The 23,614-nt window shown below is 36.8% G+C and overlaps 1 protein-coding gene across 11 annotated transcripts in view; it reads right to left on the reverse strand.

Moving 5' to 3' along the window:
• Positions 1-23,614, reverse strand: part of TP63 (tumor protein p63) — a 301,408-nt gene that overhangs the window by 93,344 nt on the left and 184,450 nt on the right. For 5 of the 11 annotated variants that reach the window (XM_024992035.2, XM_024992013.2, XM_024992033.2 and 2 more), the window contains exon 1: positions 17,527-17,751. The exons of the other annotated variants lie outside the window; for them this stretch is intronic. In XM_024992035.2, coding sequence (XP_024847803.1) covers positions 17,527-17,736 — 210 coding nt within the window. In that variant the 5' untranslated portion in view covers positions 17,737-17,751. Of the gene's footprint in view, positions 1-17,526; positions 17,752-23,614 lie in introns of those variants that run through there. 11 annotated transcript variants of the gene reach the window in all.

The following is a 23,614-nucleotide window of genomic DNA, read 5'->3' on the forward strand; positions in this document are numbered from 1 at the left end:
AAGAGTAGTTATTTTGAAACCAAATCTGATTCCCAGTCTACACCATCACACCTGTCAGACTGATCAGATAATTCAAGTCATTCCCGAGTTAAACTGAACACTTTTCCAGAAGCGGCCACCAGCTCGTGTGCTGTTTTCCCTTTGTGAAACCTTCTGACACAGGGAATCCTCATTGTTTCTTCAATTTAGTGATAGGAAAACAAATGAGAAGCAAAGAGAAGGCAGTCCTGTTGGTACACATTTTATAAAGAAAATGAGGAGTCTGGCTCTTCAAGTGAAATATAACCAAGAGTCCCAGAAAAAGTCAAATTAAAGAGAACACAAACTTGTAAAGAAATTGATGCTTGAAAACAATTCATCTTAAGTGTAAGGAAGTTGTTTTACTAAACTTTAAGTATTTCACATGGGGAGGAGAAGGACTCTGCCATTCCATTCAGTCCAGAGAGCATCTGTCTAAATGTTAACAGTCGCATGCCCATTCCATTACATTTATACATTCACATTCCACTGCCGAATGCCATGTCCCCATTTGCTCTTCAGATAACTATTAATCTCTTTACACTTATCCCCCTGCTGACAAGAGCAGCTGTTAGTCTCGCCTCTGCTCTCCCCGGACTTCCACAGCTCCCAGTCCTCCTCGCCTCCTTCTTCACCTTTCCCCCTTGACAGGTGAGGCAGACTGCAGGTGAGACAGCTGTGAGAGAAAAAAACTAAAACGTGAGGCCCTGATGAAGGTGTCCACAACCCTGGCTGAATTAAAGCTCTTAGGTGTCTAAGCCTGGGGGAATGGTCTAGGAAGGGGACTGAAAAGAAATTATTATTTGTGTTCAAGTTAAGGGTCAGTATACAAAGCACTCCTGAGCGTCCTGTAGGAATCAGATAATGCTCCCAGAGGCACGTGCTTCCCTGAAGCAGTACAATTAGGGAGGCAGTCGGCCCTGACAAAAGGGACAAAGAAATTCGCTGAGCACTTTCTCACAGGCAGTAAAAAAGCCTGTTAGGTCAATCCTGTCCTTCTCCTCCTAGCTACACAGAATGGAACTTCAGCTAATTGTGGGCCTGGAGAAGAACAAAGAAACATGGCCCTTTGAATTTTTTTTTCCAATAAATATAAAGAGAAAAGTTTGGGACCCAGCTTTAAAAGCCAGTGAGTAAACACTCAGTGTTACTTGAAGGACTTAAGAGAGATGGAAACTCCATTTACCTCAGAGGTACAAAGAAGACCTTTCTGGGACAGCAGTGAGACTGAACATATTGGGTGGCACTAAAGAAGCAGAAAATGTATTTCAAGTCATTAATAGGTGATGGCTGTGCTTTTACATGCTGTAATTTTTAATCCCATACAGTTCGGGTGAAATATTTTACTTCACAACAATAGGATTTGCTTCCAATCCTGACTCGTCAGTTTATATAGTGTAGAGCTAGATTTCTCAGGTTTGAGCAAAGAGCTGCTAACTATTCAAGATAAAAATGGGAAAACATATTTCAGTTTAAGCTTTCCTCAAATTTTACTTTAAAGAAACAAAAGCTAAATAGTATACTCAGTTGTCTTTTTTTGTATAAACCAATATCATCTTTGTATTAACTAGTCTGAAACACAGACAACAAACCCACCAAAGTAAGAACAGTATGATTAGAAATTTTCTTGTGGGAAAAAAAAGGAAATTTTCTTAGAGACTTCTCATAGCTTTATTAAAAATTTATGTCATAAACTTGCCATAGGAAATAGTACTTTGGAAGTTAATTTAAAAAGCATTTAGTTAACGAAAACAAAGGGCTCTTATTTGCTTATTTCTTTGATTTGAAGAGAGTGGACATGTTGGTAAAGTACAATTAGAGGCAGAGGGCAGACTGATATAGCCACGAACAAGTGTTAGGTAGGCAGAACCAGCAGAAATTCACACAGCCCATTGCAAAATGAATACTCAGGGCCTATTGTTCATAAATTATAAAGAGTTTCAAAATCATGACAGCAGAGTATTAAACAAAGCACAGGGCCCTTTCATGACTACACATTTTGGAGTCTATGAAGCTACTCTGCCAGGTCAATGTGAATAATATTTATTTCATATTTTCCACCAAGTGAAGCTGGCAGGGTGAAGGAAGCAGTACCTGGACCCTTTGTTTATCGTCTGTAATTTCATAAACACAGACGGGAGAGATTTGTGTTATGCTGGGATGCTACTGAGATGCCAATTTATGATGCCAGGTAAAGTAGTCTCAAACACTCATATGAATAACAAAATGTGCCCTGAAAGAACTCTGTGGGCTCCCCTCGTCCCATGTGTTTCTTATGTAACAAAGTTAGTACATTTGGAATGTACTAGGAAGTAGATTGTCCCTTTCTAACCACAAGGTATATTGATGTGGGAATAACCTTAACATACTTAATAGACACTCAGTGAATGAATGAACAATGTTATGTATCTACTGTATCATGTCTGGAAGAAGAGACAAACTTCTTTCCACAAAATTTTTGTCACTCAGTTGTGTCTGATCCCACGGACTCTAGCCCTCCAGACTCCCTTGTCCATGGGATTTTCTGGGCAAGAATACTGGAGTGGGTTACCATTTCCTCTTCCAGGGGATCTTTCCTATCCAGGGATCGAACCCACATCTCTTGAGTCTCCATCACTGGCAGGTGAATTCCTTATCTCTGAGTCACCAGGGAAGCCCATGTCTGAAACAGGATATGATCTTCTTTCCAAAAAATATAAAAGATGAAAATGTACATAATTTGGTATCTATTATAAACCTGGTAAAGTAAAACAGTGGATATTTTTTAAAAACTCAAAGAGATGCTTTAATTCCTATAAAAATAACTTTGAAAGTGAAGATACTGCGTGGACCGTAGAAAATTACCAGCATCTGTAGCTTCAGTGTATTCAGTTTCATCACAAATTAGCTGATCTGCCCTCAGAGAGGATAAAACACACTCTGGTGACAGAAAGCTCAATAGTCTGGTTAATCACAGAACACCGTGGAGGTGTTCTAGAACATGAAGCTGGTATGGCAAGTGTAGGAACACCCAGAGGCTGAATCTCAAACTGCCTGCTCTCACCAGTAGGAAAGAGCAAGTAAAGCTGCCATTACCAAATACGGAAAGAGTGTTTCCTCATTTTTTTTTTAATCTCTTCCATAAGTTATTTTGGATTCTCATAGTCATCTACGGACTCTGATTTATTTCTTCAGTTTGGATGATTAGAATTAAAATAACAATAAAGATGAGATATTTCTCCTGACTTTTCATCATTTTAAAAGTGTTCTATAAAGGCAATCCCTTTAGTTTCACTTCATTTTTCTTTCCTGGATTACATTGTTTGATGAGCTTACATTCTAAATATATTATGAGCCTGAAATTTCTTCTCATCAGCTCAGTAATAATGTATATCAGTATATATCACTGTAAACAAAATTTAATATTGAATGCTTGGGTTTATACTTACTTAAAGTTGACTTTATAATTACTATAAAATAATTAAATATCAAAAAGAAGTCTAATCAAGTCACATGACTGGTGCATCATATTCCATTTCTAAAAATCTCTCTCCTTCAATTTATCTGTGTAAGAGAAATTTTATAAGTTCTCTGTCCTGCTTTTCATAGGTATTACTATCTGTAATAGCTACTTTATGGCAAGATGACAACAACAGTCCATACTAAATGGCAAGAGATTAATAAAAAAATGGGAATAAGTGCCATGTCAGGCATAGGAGAGGTAACTTTGGCAACATATAGTCAACTTATTTGCTTCAATTCAAATGGACCTTTGTCACAGGAAACAATAAGTTGACTAAATTTCATTTGAAAGAAATTATAATTCCTGACTGTTAGAGATGACCAGGGACCTGAACATTCTTCTGCACTCCTTTTACTCCTAAATGGATTCTAGTAGTGCAGAACAACTCTGAACTGAGACATGGGGTCAAAGTCACAACTGCCACTAATGTGTCATTTACCCCTGGGCAAGGTGGTGGCTCAGACAGTGAAGAATCTGTCTGCAATAAGGGAGACCTGGGTTCGATCCCCACGTCAGGAAGATTCCCTGGAGAAAGGAATGGCTACCCACTATAGTATTCTTGCCTGGAAAATTCCATGGACAGAGAAGCCTGGCAGGCTACAATCCGTGGGGTCACAAAAAGTCAGATACTACTGAGTAATTAACACTTTTATAAGGTGCTTAAACCAACCTGGACAGTAGTTTCCTATAAAGTAAAATCTATATAAAATTGAGGAGACTGAATCTGATGATGAGACATACTGGTGAACCATTCTAACATTCTTCTAGGGCTGACTATTCTCATCTACAATACTATTTAAATGTAATGCCAAAAGATTGCTTTCGAAAAAGGAGATGACTGGTTTTTGTGTTTTTCTTCTTTCTTTATATAGATTTGCCAGAGCAAGCCTACAAATCCAAATTGTTTCAGGCAGCATATATAGCTTCTTCAGCTAATATAACCTTTCACCTCAGGCTTCATGGAGGTGCTTTTTGAACATTCTAAAAACCCTCCTGGGAAAAGAAAACAGTTTTCTTTATGACCCTGGCTTTGCAAAGCATTCATTCGATTATGCTGTAGCAGACAGTACTACATTTTTATCCCCAAATATTGGCAAGATAGTGACTTTTCAACAAGCACTGCCTGAGGGAGAAATACTTGTCATTTTTTTGTTTTCTACCACCTGCCTCACCTCAAAGAATGATGCTTTGTTTCATGCTAGAATTAAACACAATTGATTGAAAGTGCTCCAATTGTCAAGAAGATATTTGTATTTTAATGTCAAATTAAGGCACCGTCTTTCCACCTTAAGAATGTACTGAGCGTCACATTTTTCTCAAAACTAGGTTTTGTTAAGTAGAAAATATATTTTATTTCTTTTGTCTTCCAAATGATCCTAGAAAATAAGTGTTTAGAGGTAAAATATACTCATACCTTATAACAAACAAAATGTAAAAATAAAGGTTTTAAACATATAAACCTAGAAAGACAGACTGCAAAGAGTTTATCAGAATGTTTTATTTTCTAATATAAAGTGTCAAGATTCCTTTGAGGTCCATAACTCAGATTCCATAACTTAAGAGAGAGCTCCCTAAAAGCTCCAGCCAAGACTGACAAGGGCAGGTGAGACAAAAAAATATAAAGTTGGCTAATCCAGTAGACAACAGTGTCAACAAATATTAGCCATAGTACTTGAAAAGCCAGGAAGTGTGAAATATAGTGAAGCTAAAATTCAATCTAAATACAGCTAAATTACACTGTGTAGAGCTCAGTTAAGGAAAAATAAACTTTAAATTCTATGATTTCATTAAGTACTCCCTTTTAGTAATAATGACAAATAAATAAAACTATTATCATGAGCATCCTCAATTCTAAAAGAAACTGACATCACCATTACATGCCAAAGAAGCATTGGGCTTAGCAGAAAGGTATAACTTTAATATTCAATAATTCTCGATCCAGATAATATGGCAAAGTATACAGAGTTTTAGTTTCTTTAAAGTGAACCAGGCGTTATTAATTAAAGTCAGATCAAAAATGCGTTTGAGGAAATTTTCAATCTATAACAATCCATATGTCAATATTTTTTAAGTAGACATGGTAATGCTAAGAAAAGAAAGTATATAGTAATGGAGATCTTTAGTGAAGGTTATACCATCTACAGGGAAAACATATCATGGTAACTTTAGAAGCTCATCAATAATGTTTTGCTGGTTTTTAAAGTGAGTTTATGGAGAAGGCAATGGCACCCCTCTCCAGTACTCTTGCCTGGAAAATCCCATGGACGGAGGAGCCTGGTAGGCTTCAGTCCATGAGGTCACTAAGAGTTGGACATGACTGAGTGACTTCACTTTGACTCTTCACTTTCATGCATTGGAGAAGAAAATGGCAACCCACTCCAGTATTCTTGCCTAGAGAATCCCAGGGATGGGGGAGCCTGGTGGGCTGCTGTCTTTGGAGTCACACAGAGTCAGACACGATTGAAGCAACTTAGCAAAGTGAGTTAAAAATATTTAAAAATAACTTTGGCAATGTGTCTAAACTATTTCAGAAACTATGACTTAAAAACAGGTGATTAAATGTGATTAACGTTTTATCACAGGTGATAGTTTTGCTCACCATGATATGAAACTGATTTCGATAAAATAATGGTATCCATCAAGATTAAAATGATCTGAACCCTGTATGGTATCCTGACTTTAATCCTCTGTGAAAAGAATCTTAGGTATTATATTACTATTGACTACTACTACTACTAGTACTAAATTCTTTCTGAGTCTTACTCTGTTCCTTATAGTGTTTAAGTGCTTTGCATATATTTACTCATTTAATTATCAGGAGCTAGTGGAATTATTATCTCATGTTTCATGCATATTTTATAGATGAGGAAACTGAAGCTCCACAAGAGTAAGTGCTCACGGTAGTAAGTGACAGAACTCAGATTTGAAACCAGAACATCTGGCTTGAGATTTACCCACTGTCTTAAGTATCCTTCACTTGGAGTCACTCAGATTTCTGCTTGAAATCTTTATCTAAGAGTTACATTCAACGAAAGCATACTTATTTCATATCTAAAGAAAATGCTTTCCATTCATTAAAAACAGGATATAAAGCCTTAACTATTCATTTGGAGACCCAGCACCTTGGTACTATGTCTGGAAATTCCCTGAAGATCTGACCATGTCACTCTCATGCTTGAACATCTTGAAAAGGTTTCTAATCTAGAGCCCAAGGCCTCCAATCTCTAAGTGCCTTACACCACACTATCTGAGACCCTCCTTTTTGGTCACTAAAGAATGGCATTCCTTCAGTTTTTCAAAAGCAAACTCCTTCAGTCTTCAAGCCTTTTGTACCTGCAGGCTGCTTCACAACTGGTCTTTCAGCTTCAACGTCATGTCCAAGTTGAAGCCTCTCTGGAGTGCTCAGGTAAGTATTCTTTGTTTCACATTGTCATGGCACAGTAACTTTCCCCTTTACATCATATAATTATAATTGAAATTAATTACTACATAATACTTTTAATGCTGGTTTACTCTGCTAGAGAATAACTTATAAGAGATAATACCTGGTTTGTTGAGTGCGGAGTCTCATCTGGAACCATGGCTGAGACATAGTAGATGCACAAGAAATATTTAAGAAATGCAAAAATTTTCAAAATGAAAATCACCTTCAGAAAGTATATTCTATTCTAACCCAGTTGTAACCCAATTAAGGATTGCTTTCTTGTGTTAAAGTAAATGGCTCCAAATCAGTCACCTCTTTACATACCATTGCCCTTAAATGTTACAGTGAATCTCCAAATAATCTCAATGACCTTAAATTTGTGTTTTGATTTGTTCTGCTAGGTGGGAATTGTGCTTTTAACTTTAGCTTTTATGGGAACTAGTAGCAGAATAGCCAGTCCTGTCACTCACAAGGCCATGAGTAATACTTGGTAGCTCACACCTATCTGGGAAGTTTATTAATGACTTCTACTTCCTTGAAACAAACGCATACACATTTTTGTGCCAAGGTGGTAATTTTTACCTGATGGTCTAGATATTATTTCTCAAGCATCTAGGTCAGCAGTAAGAATCTAAATCTTTGTGGTCATATAATGATTTACTTCCTATGGATAGAGAAACCACCCAGACACAAGCTTCAAGTAAGATGTTAGTTTCTGGTAGAGAGGCCACAGAATTGGTCCTTCCATCTCTAATTTCCATGACTTTCTGCCCAGTTAGCTAGAATTCAGTTTAGAATAATGCCATAATTAAAGGCTTACAAATGTGTTGGGTGTTTTGAGGAACTGAGATAGTAGTTTATCAGACTTATAAACCATTTCTTGCAAACAGTCTAAATTCATGACTTCATTTTCCAGACTTTTAACACCCCCCATCACACACACACACACACACCCCCCAGGTTGAAACATTAGCCTCTAGCTTCAATTGGAAAACTAAAGCATTAAATAAGGACCATACCCCTCCATTTTACTATTTTATATATGTTCAATCAGAAACACTGTTTCCAAGTTCTAATTTGCTTTTGCTTGTCAAGTTCTTTGCTGATTGCTACATTTTCATTACATTTGAGATAATTAAAGTTTTCAGTGATTTACTATGCTTTGTAATTAGATATGGTGACTTACATAAGGTGGAAGTGTTTCTTTTAGATTCACTTTTAACTGCAAAATAAAACCAAGGTTTCCAGCTATGCCAAAGTCATGCCTTACTTTGAAAAGACACGAATCTATTCATTTCATTCTATTTACTCCCCTATGAAAGTAACAATCAATCAATCAGTTTAATAATTACAACAGTTCATTAATGTCTTATTTGAACAACAACAACAAAAAACTGAGGCACCACATTTAAGAACAAAATGACTTAAAGTTTTCTCAAGCATCCTTTAGTAATGACACCATAGAAAACAAAATGTGAACGTGTTTGCGAATCATCAAGTTTATTCATCCAGAGCAAACCACCCACATCCTTGGTGATGATCGAGAGACATCAGGGGACAAAATGAATGAAGAGAACAGTGTGGAAGCAAGTAAACACATTTACAAAGTGACTGCAAAGCAAGATAAAGATCTAATATGTTCTGTTTTGTAGAAAACTCAAACACATTCTCTGTCCTCCAGGTAATCAATTAAGTGAAAGCAGTACATCTTACACTGTTTACTTCTGTTAGAGAGCAAGCCATTCCTTACTAAGGAAACTTCTCTTTCTTTCAAAACCTTTGCCACTTGAAGTATAAGGAAATAAATAGCTGGACTCATTAAAAAAAAAAAAAAGACTTGCAAGATGTTAGAGAAAGCCATATGATTCAGAACCTTCAGGTGGAGGCCAGGCTTGTACAATGTGTGCGGTTAGTTGCCTTGCTCTCTGCACAGTTATAAACAGCCATTTCTGTAAGTATTTATAATATTCCATATTTTTATCTGAAGAGAACCCTCCGAGCAGTGGCAACAGATACATGCCTCCAATGCATTCAGAAACATTATTTGGTGACCGCAGGGAGGATGTAGAGATAAATACCACACACCCTTTACCCTCTAAGAGTTTCCAGTCTATAGACTTGGGGAAGCAATCAGGGTGGAACAGAGAAGCACAAAGAGTTCAGAGGAAGTCTAGGTGATTCTGGGAGGGCAGCCAATGAAACCTGAGATATTTTTAAGGATGAAGCAGTACCCCCAGCAAGGTTTTAAAACCTGGAAAGGATCTGACCTGAAGATAAATATATGGAAGGTGGAGTTGGAATATAGAAAGAAGGCAGCAAAAGTAACTTCTCTGAATTCCAGTATTCTGATTTTCAGGCTTCCAAGCGCTTTGGGATTATCCACTGAAATAATTTTCCAAGCCTAAGGCTTATTACAGGCTTTGTACTTTATCCAGTGTGACCATTTCTCTCTGTGTAGATCTTGTGGAGTCCTCAACTTTAGCCTGGTGACAGAATCTCACATGGTCTATTTAAAAGTAATCAAGCCATTCCCAAAACATCTGATGTTGCCTTTTGAGAGGGTAATGGTTTTCCTTTTAATTCTAACTCCATCAATAAAGTGACACTAATCCAGACTGATTTGAGTAAACAGGGCATATTCCTCATTGTCTCTGTGATCTGAGAAAGAATGAACTTGAGAAAGATCACTGCCTGGATTGGAAATGGCCCCTTTGGGTGTTTTGCGCAAGCTTAAAAGGAAAAAGAAAATGCCTGTACAGAGTTCTTTCCAAGGCAAGCTTGCTTTGGGGGTGGTAATGCTCATAGGGGTATTATACTAAACTGCACCTATTAGTGGCTTTAGCAGCAATAAGAAAGTAGAACTATTTCTTTTGTAGTGTTTCCAGAAATGCTGATGAGAGTGTTTCATAAATTTCCGCCTCTGGCAAAACAGCACAGCTTGACTCAAAATTCCCTCTTTCAGCTTTTATAAGAAAAAAAAAAAATTTTTTTTTTGGTCCCATATAAGAAACACGGACAAGATGCAATTCATATCACCATTTTTGCATATCAGTTTACACTTTACACATATCCACTGACATTCCAAAAATGTTTTATTGTTGCCAGTTATTCCATTACCTAGAAGCACCATGTGCTTTATCCTAACACCAGTAACTGAATTTTAAATTGACAGGTAAATATTATCTGGGAAAGGTATCTGAAAATTTACAGAACAGCTCAGTTTTCCTTTGTCTTTGAAAAGAGACTGAAACTGCATAAAGTTAGTCATTATTTCAAACGCGAAATAAATTTGGAATTAAGAGCTAGGTTTTTGGGGCGAGGCAGAAAATGGAAAGGAATGCTTTGAGTATAGGATAGGGGTGCTACATATCAGACCAAATTTAAAAAAAAATCAAATATGGGGAAATTTAAAGTACTGTTTCTGAAAAGATTTTTATGGACACTTCAGATAACTACTGTTTTCTGCAAAGGAGGTTGTATAGCAACATGGTCGTATGTGGAACTTCACCGTTTCCCCTAATGTTTGCAGAGGTAAAGGCAGAACAAACCACATTTCAACATCAAATATTTTCAAAATTCACTTTACATCAGTAGAGGATTAGGTCTGTAAGGACAAGAAAGGAATGAGATACAAGCTTGGCCATCCCCCCATTTATCATAGAGCCTCAGTCACCCTCTTAGCGACTCTCTTTGCCCTTTAATCAAGTCACTGAGTTTTCTCCCCAAGTACCTGCCCTTGCCTACCCCACCATCGTCTCTTTAACTGCCTAGGTTTTCATCTTGAGTGAGATGGAAATGATGCAGGAGATTGTGGAAGGAGATGATATCAACAGAAAGAAAGACATTTGCCCCAATATTTCTGTTCAGATCTTAAGTAAAAATGTATATCCTTGTCCAAAGTGAAATTTGAAAATTTTATTTCAAATTTTTTAAGTTTGTAATTCCAAGAGCTTGATTTTATTATTGTAATTGTTTTTGATTAAATTAGGGTGTTGTTTGTTTCTTAAAAGATATATTCGTATTTGCTTCTGCTCTATTATTTCCCAATTGGGATTCTCACCTTGAACAAAAGTCATACTTGGGATATTGTGTCACATTTAGCTCCATGATCTCTATTTGCTTTTAAAGCAATGACCAGAGAGGAGATTTTTCTCATTCTAAAATGACTACTTAATAAATAAAGTTGACCCTAATTAACATAGAAAATCAGTCTAGAGTTTGTTCCTAGTTTTGATTAATTTAAGAATGCAATTACCAACTCCCTATAAGGGTTAGAAACCTTATCTATCTCTACAGAGGTCTAAGGAATGGGAACAGGAAACAACTTCACCCAAATCAAGCAATCATTTGGACTAATTTTTCTTCCTCCTTGCAGGATGATACCTGTCACTCCTAGAGCATGTAGACAAAGTTTGGATCTCAAATTCTGAACATGGCCCATGCTTTCCGAATATGCATGGGTTCTAGCTCTTAGTGAGATAAAAGCCCTTGTCATCCTTTTTTTTTTTTTTTTGCTATTTCTTATACAAGTGTTCCATTTTGACATACAGATTAAACACAGGTCAGTTTAAATCAACATTCTCTTTTCAAGTCAATATAGCATGCTCTTTCATTTGGTCCTATGCAGTTGTTCTTTGTACTTTTATTAATCTTATACCTTCTACCTAGAATGACCTTCCCTCTTCCCGCTGTGGCTAAATTCTAGTTCTCAAACTATGTGAAATATTACCCTTATCAAGAACAGATTGACCCACTTCACTGTCTTTGAGAAACCTTGGTGTCTCTTACAACATTTCTGTTTTAAACCAGAGTCACTTATGAATGAATACTTTATGTACAAACTAGGATTGTGACTTCTCATAAGCCAGGGGCTATAACTGCTCTCCTTTTGGTGCCCTAGCACAAGCACCAGGACTATACTTAACTAGTTCTCAGTAAGTTGGGTTGTAAGAAAATGCTTCTTTTCCTAAGGGAAACAATTTAATTGATCTGTGGCTGGGATATCAAAGCTACTGTATTTAGTTTATAGACAAATATATACCACTTTTTTTTTTGGGGGGGGGCAGGGGGTAGGGAGGGGGGAATAATAGAATAAATGGTGTGTGTGTGAAAGTCGCTCAGTCATGTCCAACTCTTTGTGACCCCATGGAGTATATGTCCATGGAATTCTCTAGGCCAGAATATTGGAGTGGATAGCCTTTCCCTTCTCCAGGGGGTCTTCCCAACCCAGGAATCAAACCCAGGTCTCCTGCATTGGAGGTGGATTCTTTACCAGCTGAGCCACAAGGGAAACCCAACAAAACAAACAGTGGGTCTTATTTTATAGGATGACCATATACTTTATCCTCCAAGAGGAACACTTTTGGAAAGTAAAAGGGGTGCTATTGATAAGTACATTTTAATAGCAGGAGTAAATAGGGACATACCAAGACCACTAGTTCCCAACTTATCTATGGCAGGAACCGTAGCTATGAAAGAGAGCTATGTGTAGAGAAACACAAGTTGCATGAGACTTTAGAAACAATCCATTTCTACTCTTCCGAATGTTCCAGAGAGGCAGTGGATATCCTTGAAAGTCAAGCACCCTATGTGCAATTCAGAGAAATGCATTTTTATACTTCTAGGCAGCCTTCAACAAAGCCCTATATCCCCCCAAGAGCACTCTAACACAGCCCTAATTACACCATTCCTCTGTTTAAAATTCTTCCACGGCTTATCATAGCCACTATATTAAATGTGTTAGGACACTCCATGAGCCACTCTATCTTATATTTCTATCTTTATTTTCTAATTATTTCATACTTTCAGTTCCATCAAAACTATCTGACATTTGAGGACCCCAGTATGCACCTGCTTCTGTGTCTCTGCTGATGCTTGTTTCTGCACCTGAAATCATCCTTCCCTCTTTTATTTCTAAAACTTTAGAAAGTTCTCTACTCATCCTTCCAAGTGAATCCACATCACACACACATATACATAGACTTGCAAGGTCCTCTTGCTTCAGGGTACTCTCTTTCTCTTTGATACTTTATATTATCTTGCTCACACTTCACATATGACACTCAAGGTCTCTCCTATATTAATTATAACTGTATATTTTCATTCTCCCTATAAACTGTTACTTATTGGTGTAGGAACTGTTTCATATTCATTTTTACATCCTATGTACCATCTTATATGTAACTGATGCTCAGTAAATATTTATTTACACAGAGTAAGTCAGTAGTCCCTTTTATAACTTCAGTTTCTCCTCCTCAATACCACTCCTCATGAATATTGACACATTTCAACTTTATTAAAAAGCGTAAGTGAAAATTATAAAATGTTGATAGAGATAACAGCTCAATAAGCCACAGGTCCCTATTTTCTTGTGCCTCCAAACTGTGTCCTGAAGAGAAGATCTGGAATAAGAATTATAGCTTAACTCTTAGATCAACTGTTTCACCTTGACCTTTCAATCCATTCTCTTCCAGAACCAAAATCTGCTACCCTACTGGATGTCCTTCACAGGCAACTCCTTCCCTAAATTGGCCCTGGACAATAAGACTGTACCAGCCATCTGATTTTTTGCTCATCATATATTCAAAAGACAATTCTGAGTTCATTGAGATTTGGAAAAACTTCCATTTTCAAAACAGTAAGACTTTTATGGAAACAAACAGGTTATTTTTCACTGATGTGTCTTTTGGGTCTCTTCCTTACTTACTAATATAAAACAAGTAATGTTTAAAGTAGTAATGTTTAAAACTCAATATGCGAAAAGTTTAATTTCTCACTATTACTCTAAAGGGAACATTTTTACCCATCCGCCTCTAACTCACCAGCACAGATCCTTACCAACACAATTATGTGCCCCTCAAAGAAAGGTTGGGTACATTTGTGGTAACAGAATTCTCAACTGTCTGACCTGTATCCTTCCTTGATAAAGTCTCATGACCTCAAATACATACTCCCTTAACATGAAGAATATAGAATCTAAATTCTGTATGTGCTTATTGTCTAAAAAAATTTCAGCAAACTTTGTATTCAGAAAATATGTATTGTATGATGAAAGAGCAACCAATATTTTTTTGATTGTTTTAGTTAAACATCCATTCATTGATATTACCTACTGTCTCTCCACACCCCCAGTTGAGGATCATTGCTCTTCTAGAAAACAAAACAAACCAAACATGCTTTTACCTTATCAAGGTAAAGGATAAGTGATTTATAGGAAAATATGATCTACCATCTGTGATCTCTTTCTCCCAGTCCCTTCTGGGCTTGAGGGAAACCAATTGTAAAACAAGTAGTGCAATCTAAGACCACAGCATGGAGTGAGGAACGGCAACCAGCCTGACACCTGAATTAAGTCTGCAGCTTCTGTTTCTTACCGCTGTGATTTTACCTATGGTGCTAAAAATCGCAGAGGTACAACATTGGAAATTTTAAAAGAATTCATGTATTCACTTCAAAGATAAAAACCACTCCCACAGGGAAAAATCTGATTCAGTCTTTGGAAGTGGTATTGGGACAGGAAAGACTATTTTCCTTGCCAATATGCACCCAGAGGTCTATTAATTGGCAATGACCTGAACTTATTCAGGTCATTGGAGGCTCATACTGCTGCTTCAGCACTTTTCTTCCTACTCTCAACTAGATTTGCATACCAGTTCTTTCTGGAAACTTTTTGGAGCAGTTGCCATGACTCAGAATAGCCCTTTTTTAGAGTATACTCTCTCCTTTTTGGTATCAAAGAGAAAAAGGTTAAGTAAAAGGGACTCATTTTTACAGCTATAGCTCTCTCAGAAAGAGAAGTCATTAACCTCGATTTGTAAAATGAGGTGATTCAATATATGAGCCTTGAAGTCTTGAATGTTGTAACCCATTCACCAGTCCTTTTTCATCTTCATACACAAGCCCAGATAGGGATTTTTAAATAAAATACTGTCCTTCTAAGGAGGAGTTTGAAAGTTTTCAAAGTCTCTCTCGGTGTCTCTCTGTCTCTCACACACATACACACACTGGACCCAGGTTTTTTGGTAAGAAAATGGAACTCCAACTTAATCTGTGAAGAATTTCCTTTCTTTGGCGCCTCTCTCTCTAAGCTTTAGACCAGTTCTGGAGGCTGTGTCATTCCACCCTGGCGCACTGGAAAGGTACTTGCTCGAGGCCTCTTCATTGTAACCCAAGGGTGGAACCTTAAGCCAAGCCTGTTATATCCAACTTGCTTTCCCCTCCCTTCCGGACCCTTTCCTGTTCAATAACAGCTTCCCCAAATTCCTCTCTGCTTGAGGGCAAAGAACTGGAAAGTTAGGGGAAAGAGGAGGAACAGCTTGCTTATATTGTTTTTGAGTTACCAATCCAAGGAAGTTGCTGGCAAGTTAAATGGAAACATTATTTGAAGTCAGAGAAAGGGTTGAGATTTTCAAATAATTTTCACTCTCACGGGACGTGGCATGCCTTTGTAGTCTTAATCTAACAATTTAAAAACAATTCTTATAAGATAATCATAAATGGCTGATTCTGTATTGACGGTTATTCATGAGTGTTATCAGAAGGTGAATACTAAGACGTTATAAATTTGGAAAGAAATTTCTACATTCTCAGGGCCATGTGGTCCCAGGCATTTCGTATACCTCCTTGTAGAACTGCATTTCTACAAAGGGCTAGTTATTCAACCCTATGCAGAAAAGAAAGCTGTTCTTAAGCAATAGAACAGAAATGAAGCCATGGAGATAACATATTATACACACTAGCGGAAGGATATAAAAATCATGACAAAATACAGGAAAAGACACAGGACAGTAGAGAAATGCCGCCATATTTTTTTCATCAGTAACTTCTGTGTATGTTAGCATTTCAAAAGAAAACAGACAGTTGCTGTCTCTTCAGCATCTGACCACACATCCCCTAAAGTTTTGAAAAATGCAGACTCGTGTAAAGGTATTTTCTTTCACCGTGAGGACGCCATACTATTACATACAGCATGACTCCTTTACCTCCATAAAAGGCAGTCATTCGTACAAATAGCTTCTCATCACAGTATTTATGCAGTTTCTTTTTTCTTTTTTGAGGAATAATCAGTTCTTTCTACTTTACATCAGCTTTATACTTTTCTTAGAGATACTTCAAAGTCAACTTTTGTTTCTAACCTTTTTATTTACACACACAGGAATCCTAACCTGATTATAAATGCGAGCCAAATTTTTCACGAACACAAAGTCAGATATGATATGACTGACAGATCTTTTCCTTTTTTTTTTCATGATCAAAACAGGACAACATTGGATCAAATAGAAACAAGATAATCATAAATGTTACTTCCATTTTTTGTAATTGCTTAGTAACATTTTAAGCTGACTTTCAATATTAAAGCAAAACAAGAAACTCAAGTTTCTCCACCGAGGACAAGCAAGCCTACTTGAATGTTTTAAAGGAAAATAGGCACTTCCTTTTCCTTCTTTAGATAACTCGATATTTCCCCTGCTATATTTACACAGTTCAGGTGTCTAGACAATAGCACAGTCAATATGAGAGCACTGGCCCGGCTTTGTCGCCGGTGTGGAGGCTTCCCTTGTGCCTTCTGCCCAGAGTACTGTGCATTTTGTTCTGATTTTTAAGGAGCTCTATTTGAATACTCCAGTCTACTTTTTGAAGCATTCACCTGCAAGCATTTTCATCCGAAACACTGAACTCACTCTCTTCACACTGCACTCCCCCCTCCCCAGTCTGATTAGTGTCAACACAGCTGCCCTATTCTGAGGAATGTAAACTAATATTGTTGTTAGACCTCCCTCAACCTTAGGAAACTTCCTCAAAGCCTTAGAGTCTCTTCAGGATTTTTTTTATTCAGAGATTTAAATCCCTGAAACAAATGTGTTGAAGACAGAACAGGGCAGCAAACATTAATTCCTTAAATAAAATCCTATGTGCTATAATATACATTTACATGTATGCATACATAAATATTTAATAATGCATCACTCCATAATAACTCATTATACAGTGAAAGTTGAAGTCAAATCACCAGACAATAGGGACCTGAGTGAAGTCCCTTCAGGATTTAGGTGGATCTCTGGATTGACAGACTTCAAAACGGAGATGGCTTAAAAAAAAAAAAAAAAAATCTCATCTAATTACTTAAAAAAAAAAAAAACACTTAATTTGCTTTTAGGATGAAGTCTGGAGACAAAACTGAGAACTTAACTAAGTTGAGACACAGTCAACAAATTTGTCCTACTGGTAAGTGAAAACCCAACAGAGGAGTCATTTCAGTGAGTCTGGCAGAATATGATCTGCTCTCTCAGATTGTTCTCATACAGAGTGATTTTCTAAACTCCTGAATATTGAGCTTCTTCAAATACATAACATCTCCCCAGAAATTTTTCTTCTCCCTTTTCTCCTACTGTTTCATCTTTTACTTTAAAAACACTCTTACAGTCACCACAGAAAACATTAACCAAGAAAAAGAGATTCCTATACACAGTTTGCAAAAACATTACATTGGGTGACCAAGAACCACAAATATGTAAGCTTTTATTTTAAAAAGAGAAATAAAAATAGCATCTCTAAATGGAGTGCTAAAATCTAAAAGCCTTACCTCACTAAATTGAGTCTGGGCATTGTTTTCCAGGTACAACATGTTAGCTGTAAGATTGATCAATGCCGCTGTCCTCTCTTCTGGCTCCAGGATTTTGCCAACCCCCCCACCCCCTCTGAGACCCTTACAGTAGAAATCTACTAGGAAGATAACAGAACTCAAGTCCTTCTGTCTCTTTCTCTCTCTGTACATAATTTTAGGTTCCCTCATATATACCCAACTATAGGCATGAGGGGGCGGGACTCTTCTCTTTACCTGTCCAATCCATCAACTTCCACCTGGACTCCTCCACTCCAATGGAGTGAGGCCTCTCCCATCTCATTAAGTAGTTAGAATTCCTTATCACCAATCTTTAAAAGAAAAGGAAAGAAAGAGAGAGAGAGAAAAAAAGAACACAGGAGAGAGACAGGTAAAAACTTTCCCTTGTCTCTTTCATAAGAAAACACACTCTTTCCTGAAAACAAAATCTCCCCAAACAAACCACAGATCGTACCACCACCAGGACTTAAAGAAGGCACTTCAGAAAGTTATTTTACACTTTGCAACAAAAAGTAAAGCTTCAGGAAAAGCTTTCAGAAGTTGGTTTTTTGTTTTGGGTTTTAAAACCTAGATGTGGATTTTCAAAAATGATTACACAGTTAGAAATTTGGGGAAACTACCCAAATCAATGCATATATATACTTAATATAAAAATTTAAAAATCCACTGCCTGATAGGTAAAGGATTTCCCACTTCTCCCTAGAGAAATACCAGTGGTTTCAAGCAAATCTATGCCAACATAAGCCACTTGATTGTTCAAAGCATGTTTCAATAACAATTTAAATCATTGGCCCTGTTAACTTGTAAAAACAAACAAACATCCATATTATGTACAGGAAATAGAAAAGCTGGGAAAAGTGCCCATTTTTTTAAAAAGCCCTTAAAAAAATGCTTTTTTTCTATCATTATTTCTTGAAATATAGAATCAGCACAATAGCTTATCTATTTGAATATTTATTTTCTCTACCATACCTAGTTTTTATTAATGCTCAAAGATAGTAATTTTATAAACAGATAATTAATTACTATTAACTAGAATAAATCTTCAGGTCTGAAAGACAAGTCAGATTTTGCCTTAAAAATATATTTACTTAAATACACAACATTCATGTAGAATTAGGTTTTGCTTGCTATGGATTCAGAGAAGATGAAATGCATCCTGATGGCTACTGTGGGATCCACTAACATATGCTCATTGCTGTGGAGTATAATTTAGTTAGACTTATATCTAAACATCACTTCTCACCTCACACTCGGGAATCCAAATTACCTCTGTCCTGCCTAAAAGTTACAACTGGACAAGATATCTATAAGTGAATACTAAGATTACTTCCAAAATTTAGAAGGAGATTAGAAGAAAACTAGAAACCAGAATAGATTAGCATATAAACCTTTAAAATACCCTTTAACATTTAAAATGTGCAAATGCATTCATGACCTTGGAGTTGCCTCCCCTTTACTTCACTTTTTGCCTCCATAAAATGCATGCACATAAAGGATAATATGATCCTGAGGTGATATTTATCTTAAGCCCCTAAGTTATTGGTAAGATGTTGCATTTTTGCAAAAATTTTTCAGTAATACCATTTTATTTCAACTGTGCAAGGATATGACAACACTAATTCTACAAATTTATATCAGACAAAATGTTGATTTCTTCACTGAAATACTGGGAAGGTTATCTCTTACTATCTGTAATTAACCAAAGAAGCACGGGCTACAAGACAAAAACAAAAACCAAAAGAAAAAAAAAAAAAATGACTTGCAAAATGCAATTCATTATTTACACTATGTATTTAAATTGTACACCCACTGACAGCTTCCAGGTAAGTAATAGAAAGCAGGTGGTTGTTTTCTGAAAACTGTGCTCTCTTCCAGTGGTTCAAACACTTGGATGATCCTGAGAATCATCCAGGGTACTTTTTAAAAACAGAGTTCTTGACCTGATCCCAGATCTTTATAGCCTAGTAGGAAGTTCTGAATGAGGCAAGTTTGGAAATTAATCTGGAGTAAATGCATTAGCACAACTTCCCAGAAAGTCATTATTGGATTCTTTTCTACATGAATAGGGTAGTGTAAGCATTTGAACCCCTAAATCTAGGGTTCACAATATCAGTTGCTGATGATATTCAACCAAATGTAAACAAATTTCATCTTGCGCAAAGTCAAAAGCTTCCCGGCAGTATTTGATGGATGAAAAAGATCAAATTCCTTCTCTCTACCACCTTAGCCTTCAGCGTATGCCGGTGAGACTATGATCTCTATCTAAGGTATCTACCAAATCTAAAACATGTATATTTTACATAAAAGATACAATAAATCTGCTAAGGCTACGTGTCTGTTCTGGGTACTTGAGGGGAAGGAGCACTGGACTAGGGGTTAAAGGAGTAAGTATGAGATACAAGAACCATTTCCAACTCTGTGCCCTGGGGGCAGGTTACTTAACCACTCTGGATTCACGTTCCTCATTTGTGAAATGAGAGGCAGAACTAAATGATTTCTAAAAACCATTATAAAGATAAGAGTCTTTGTCCAGAATTTGTGGAAGTGATTTAAAGGATTATTCACATTTCTCATATTTTACTGGGGTATTTGTACCTCAGTTTGCTCATCTTCAAACTGTACAATGAAGCAGTTGAGTCGCACAGATACTAAGATGCTTAAATGACATAAAGAAAAAGTCACAATGCATTGAGGGGAAAATTCATGGGTTTTTCTTTAGGGTATAATAGCTCCTGGGCTTCCTTGGTGGCTCAGATGGTAAATAATCTGCCTGCAATGCAGAAGTTGCGTGTTCGATCCCTGGGTCAGGAATATCCCCCGGAGAAGGCCATGGCTACCCACTCTAGTATTCTTGCCTGGAGAATTCTATGGACTGAGGAGCCTGGTGAGCTATAGACCATGGGGTTGCAGAGTTAGACATGACTGACTAATTAACACACTTCATGGTAGTTACCAATGCATTTAAATTTGAATTTAGCACACACGTTTCCATAAAAGAGTGAATGAAAGTACCTCTGATAACATTCGATTTCAGAATTAGTGTAAATACTTGATGTAAACATCACGCATTTATTTAAGCAGAAGGTTACAGAGAAGCAACCATTTTCTGTATTCACCATGCAGCAAAGTTTACCTTTGACCTCAAAGGTTTACTAACGTGCATTAATTTTCCTAATAACCTAGTGATGTAGTTAAGTATTATTATCACCATTGTGTGGATAATATAAATAAACTCAAAGATTTTAAGTAGGTTTCCTAAGTCTTCAGGAGTCAAAACAACTTTATTTAACTTTACTTACAGGTCATAATTTCTCATTCTCAGCAGTTCCCTCGAATTCCTCACAGATTCATGGCCTCAGACTCAGGGCTCAGCACTATCTCTTGAATGAAAATGTCACTGCTGTAAATCTAGTACACTGGAAGCAGAAGTCATTCAAGATGTACGATTAACACATATGCTTTCTTGAAAGAAGTGTGTTACATATTTGTTGAATATCCTTCTTTACAGATACTCATGTAAGAACTCTTTATATGTAAAAATATTAACCTTATAATAATTGCAGCAAATAATTTTCTGCTATGTGCGTGGTTGTGTATGTGTTTCTGGTGTTTCAAACTCATATATGGATTTATGGTTTGTTCTTTGGTGTAGAAGATTTCTATTTTCCATAACTAAATTCATCATTTTTCTGTTATGATTTGTTACTTTTCAAAGAGAGTTTGAAAGGTCTTTGCCAGTCCAACATTATAAAATCCTTTGGCCATATTATAGTTTCATATTATTATGGGGCTTTTAATTTTTCATATTCAAATCATTAAATGCTCTAGAATTTTTACTGAATTTGTATTATGAGAAATAAGTGAAGATTCACTCCTCCCCCAACTTATTTCATTATTTTATTGAATAATTTTTGTCTCTAATTTGACATGCAATCTTTATAACATATCAAATGTCAATGGCTCCATTTACACCTCTAAGTGATAAAGTTAAGCAAGTACATAAATGCTTGGTACACATAAAAATGGCAGAAAGTGAAGAGGAACTAAAAAGTCGCTTGGTGAAAGTGAAAGAGGAGAGTGAAAAGTTGGCTTAAAGCTCAACATTCCGAAAACTAAGATCATGGTATCTGGTCCCATCACCTCATGGCAAATAGATGGGGAAACAGTGGAAACAATGTCAGACTTTATTTTTTTGGGCTCCAAAATCACTGCAGATGGTGATTGCAGCCATGAAATTAAAAGACGCTTAATCCTTGGAAGGAAAGTTATGACGAACCTAGATAGCATATTCAAAAGCAGAGACATTACTTTGCCAACAAAGGTCCATCTAGTCAAGGCTATAGTTTTTCCAGTGGTCATGTATGGATATGAGAGTTGGACTATCATGAAAGCTGAGCACCGAAGAACTGATGCTTTCGAACTGTGGTGTTGGAGAAGACTCTTACGAGTCCCTTGGACTGCAAGGAGATCCAACCAGTCCATCCTAAATGAGATCAGTCCTGGGTGTTCATTGGAAGGACTGATGCTGAGGCTGAAACTCCAATACTTTGGCCACCTCATGGGAAGAGTTGACTCATTGGAAAAGACTCTGATGTTGGGAGAAATTAGGGGCAGGAGGAGAAGGGGACGACAGAGGATGAGATGGCTGGATGGCATCACCAACTCTATGGAAATGAGTTTGAGTGAACTCTGGGAGTTGGTGATGGACAGGGAGGCCTGGTGTGCTGCAATTCATGGGGTTGCCAAGAGTCAGAGCGACTGAGCGACTGAACTGAACTGAACTGAACACATAAAATACTAGTTGACTTTCTTAACCCACATTATGTAAGGTTGGGTAGGGAACAACATGGCCTCTATAACGTTCTAGAAAGTAAAAAGTGGAAGCAATTTAGTCTCTCAGATCTATGTCTGCCCCCTATGGCTTGAGGTAAGTAGAGAAAACAAGGAAATATTTAGGTTTCATGCAGTCATAAAAATAGAGATAAAAGTTTTAGTGGGTTCCCCTCATGAAGACTTTAGGTCCTAATTGAATTGAGAAAACATAAAAGTTAGAAGAGGCTTCATTGTATCTGGTAGGATTAGGTAGTCAATTATTAAAAAAAGAGACTGGTGACTTGCTTTTATATTAGCAGTTGAAATTCCAAGAAAGAACATGTGCTTGACTAGAAATGTATCAACCCTCTATGCTTTAACAAAAAATTTAACCATACTTATCAATGTCTCTACATTCTCTCCTCCCTACAAAGGGCCCTCACCATCATTTTTATCTTTCCTAAAGAACAACTATGATTGTGTTATTCCTCAGGATGCATCATTGCCAGTGGAGTAAGCTCTTTTCATAGGCACTCAAAATCCTTCTTCACAGGTTGATTTCAAGCTGCCCTCTCAGCTTCATATTCCTATATTCCACTCTGCTTGCTACATGCTGGCCCCAGCTGAACATTTTGCCCCTGTGCTCAACTTGCTCCCTCAGTTTGGAATGCCTTCATCCCATTTACCTGTAAATGAAAACACTTTCAAATTCCTTAAATGAAACTGAGTTCTCCAGTTTCCTAGTTGAAGTTTAATCTTTTCTTATTTTATGTGAATGTATAGTTTACAATGCAAAAAATTTTATACTTGTCAACTCCTCTATGAAGCTATGAACTTTTGAGGTCAGAGTACATTTCAGTTCATCATATCACATTTAGTGTCTAAAAGCTTGATGAATATAAGTTCAATTGAATGATTTAACTCTAGAAAAAAACTAGAAAGTTGAAAAGGGATTATTTACCCAAAGTATTTATTATGACACAAATGCCTTTCCTATAGGAATCAATGCATAGCACCTAATTACAATAGGAGAGAGAGAAAAATGATGCTTTCAACTCAAGGACTGTTCGTCAAAACTTCAATACTTATTTGTCAAGAAGGAAAATTGTCAGCATGATAAACCTACAACAGTCAAAAAATATTGGGATTTTATAAAGCATGAATGAAAGCTAAGAAATGTTGGGACTTTCCAAGCTGCTCCAGAACAAAATCAATGAGATCATTTTAATACCAG

Source organism: Bos taurus, chromosome 1 (assembly GCF_002263795.3).
Source record: "Bos taurus isolate L1 Dominette 01449 registration number 42190680 breed Hereford chromosome 1, ARS-UCD2.0, whole genome shotgun sequence".
NCBI lineage: Eukaryota > Metazoa > Chordata > Mammalia > Artiodactyla > Bovidae > Bos > Bos taurus.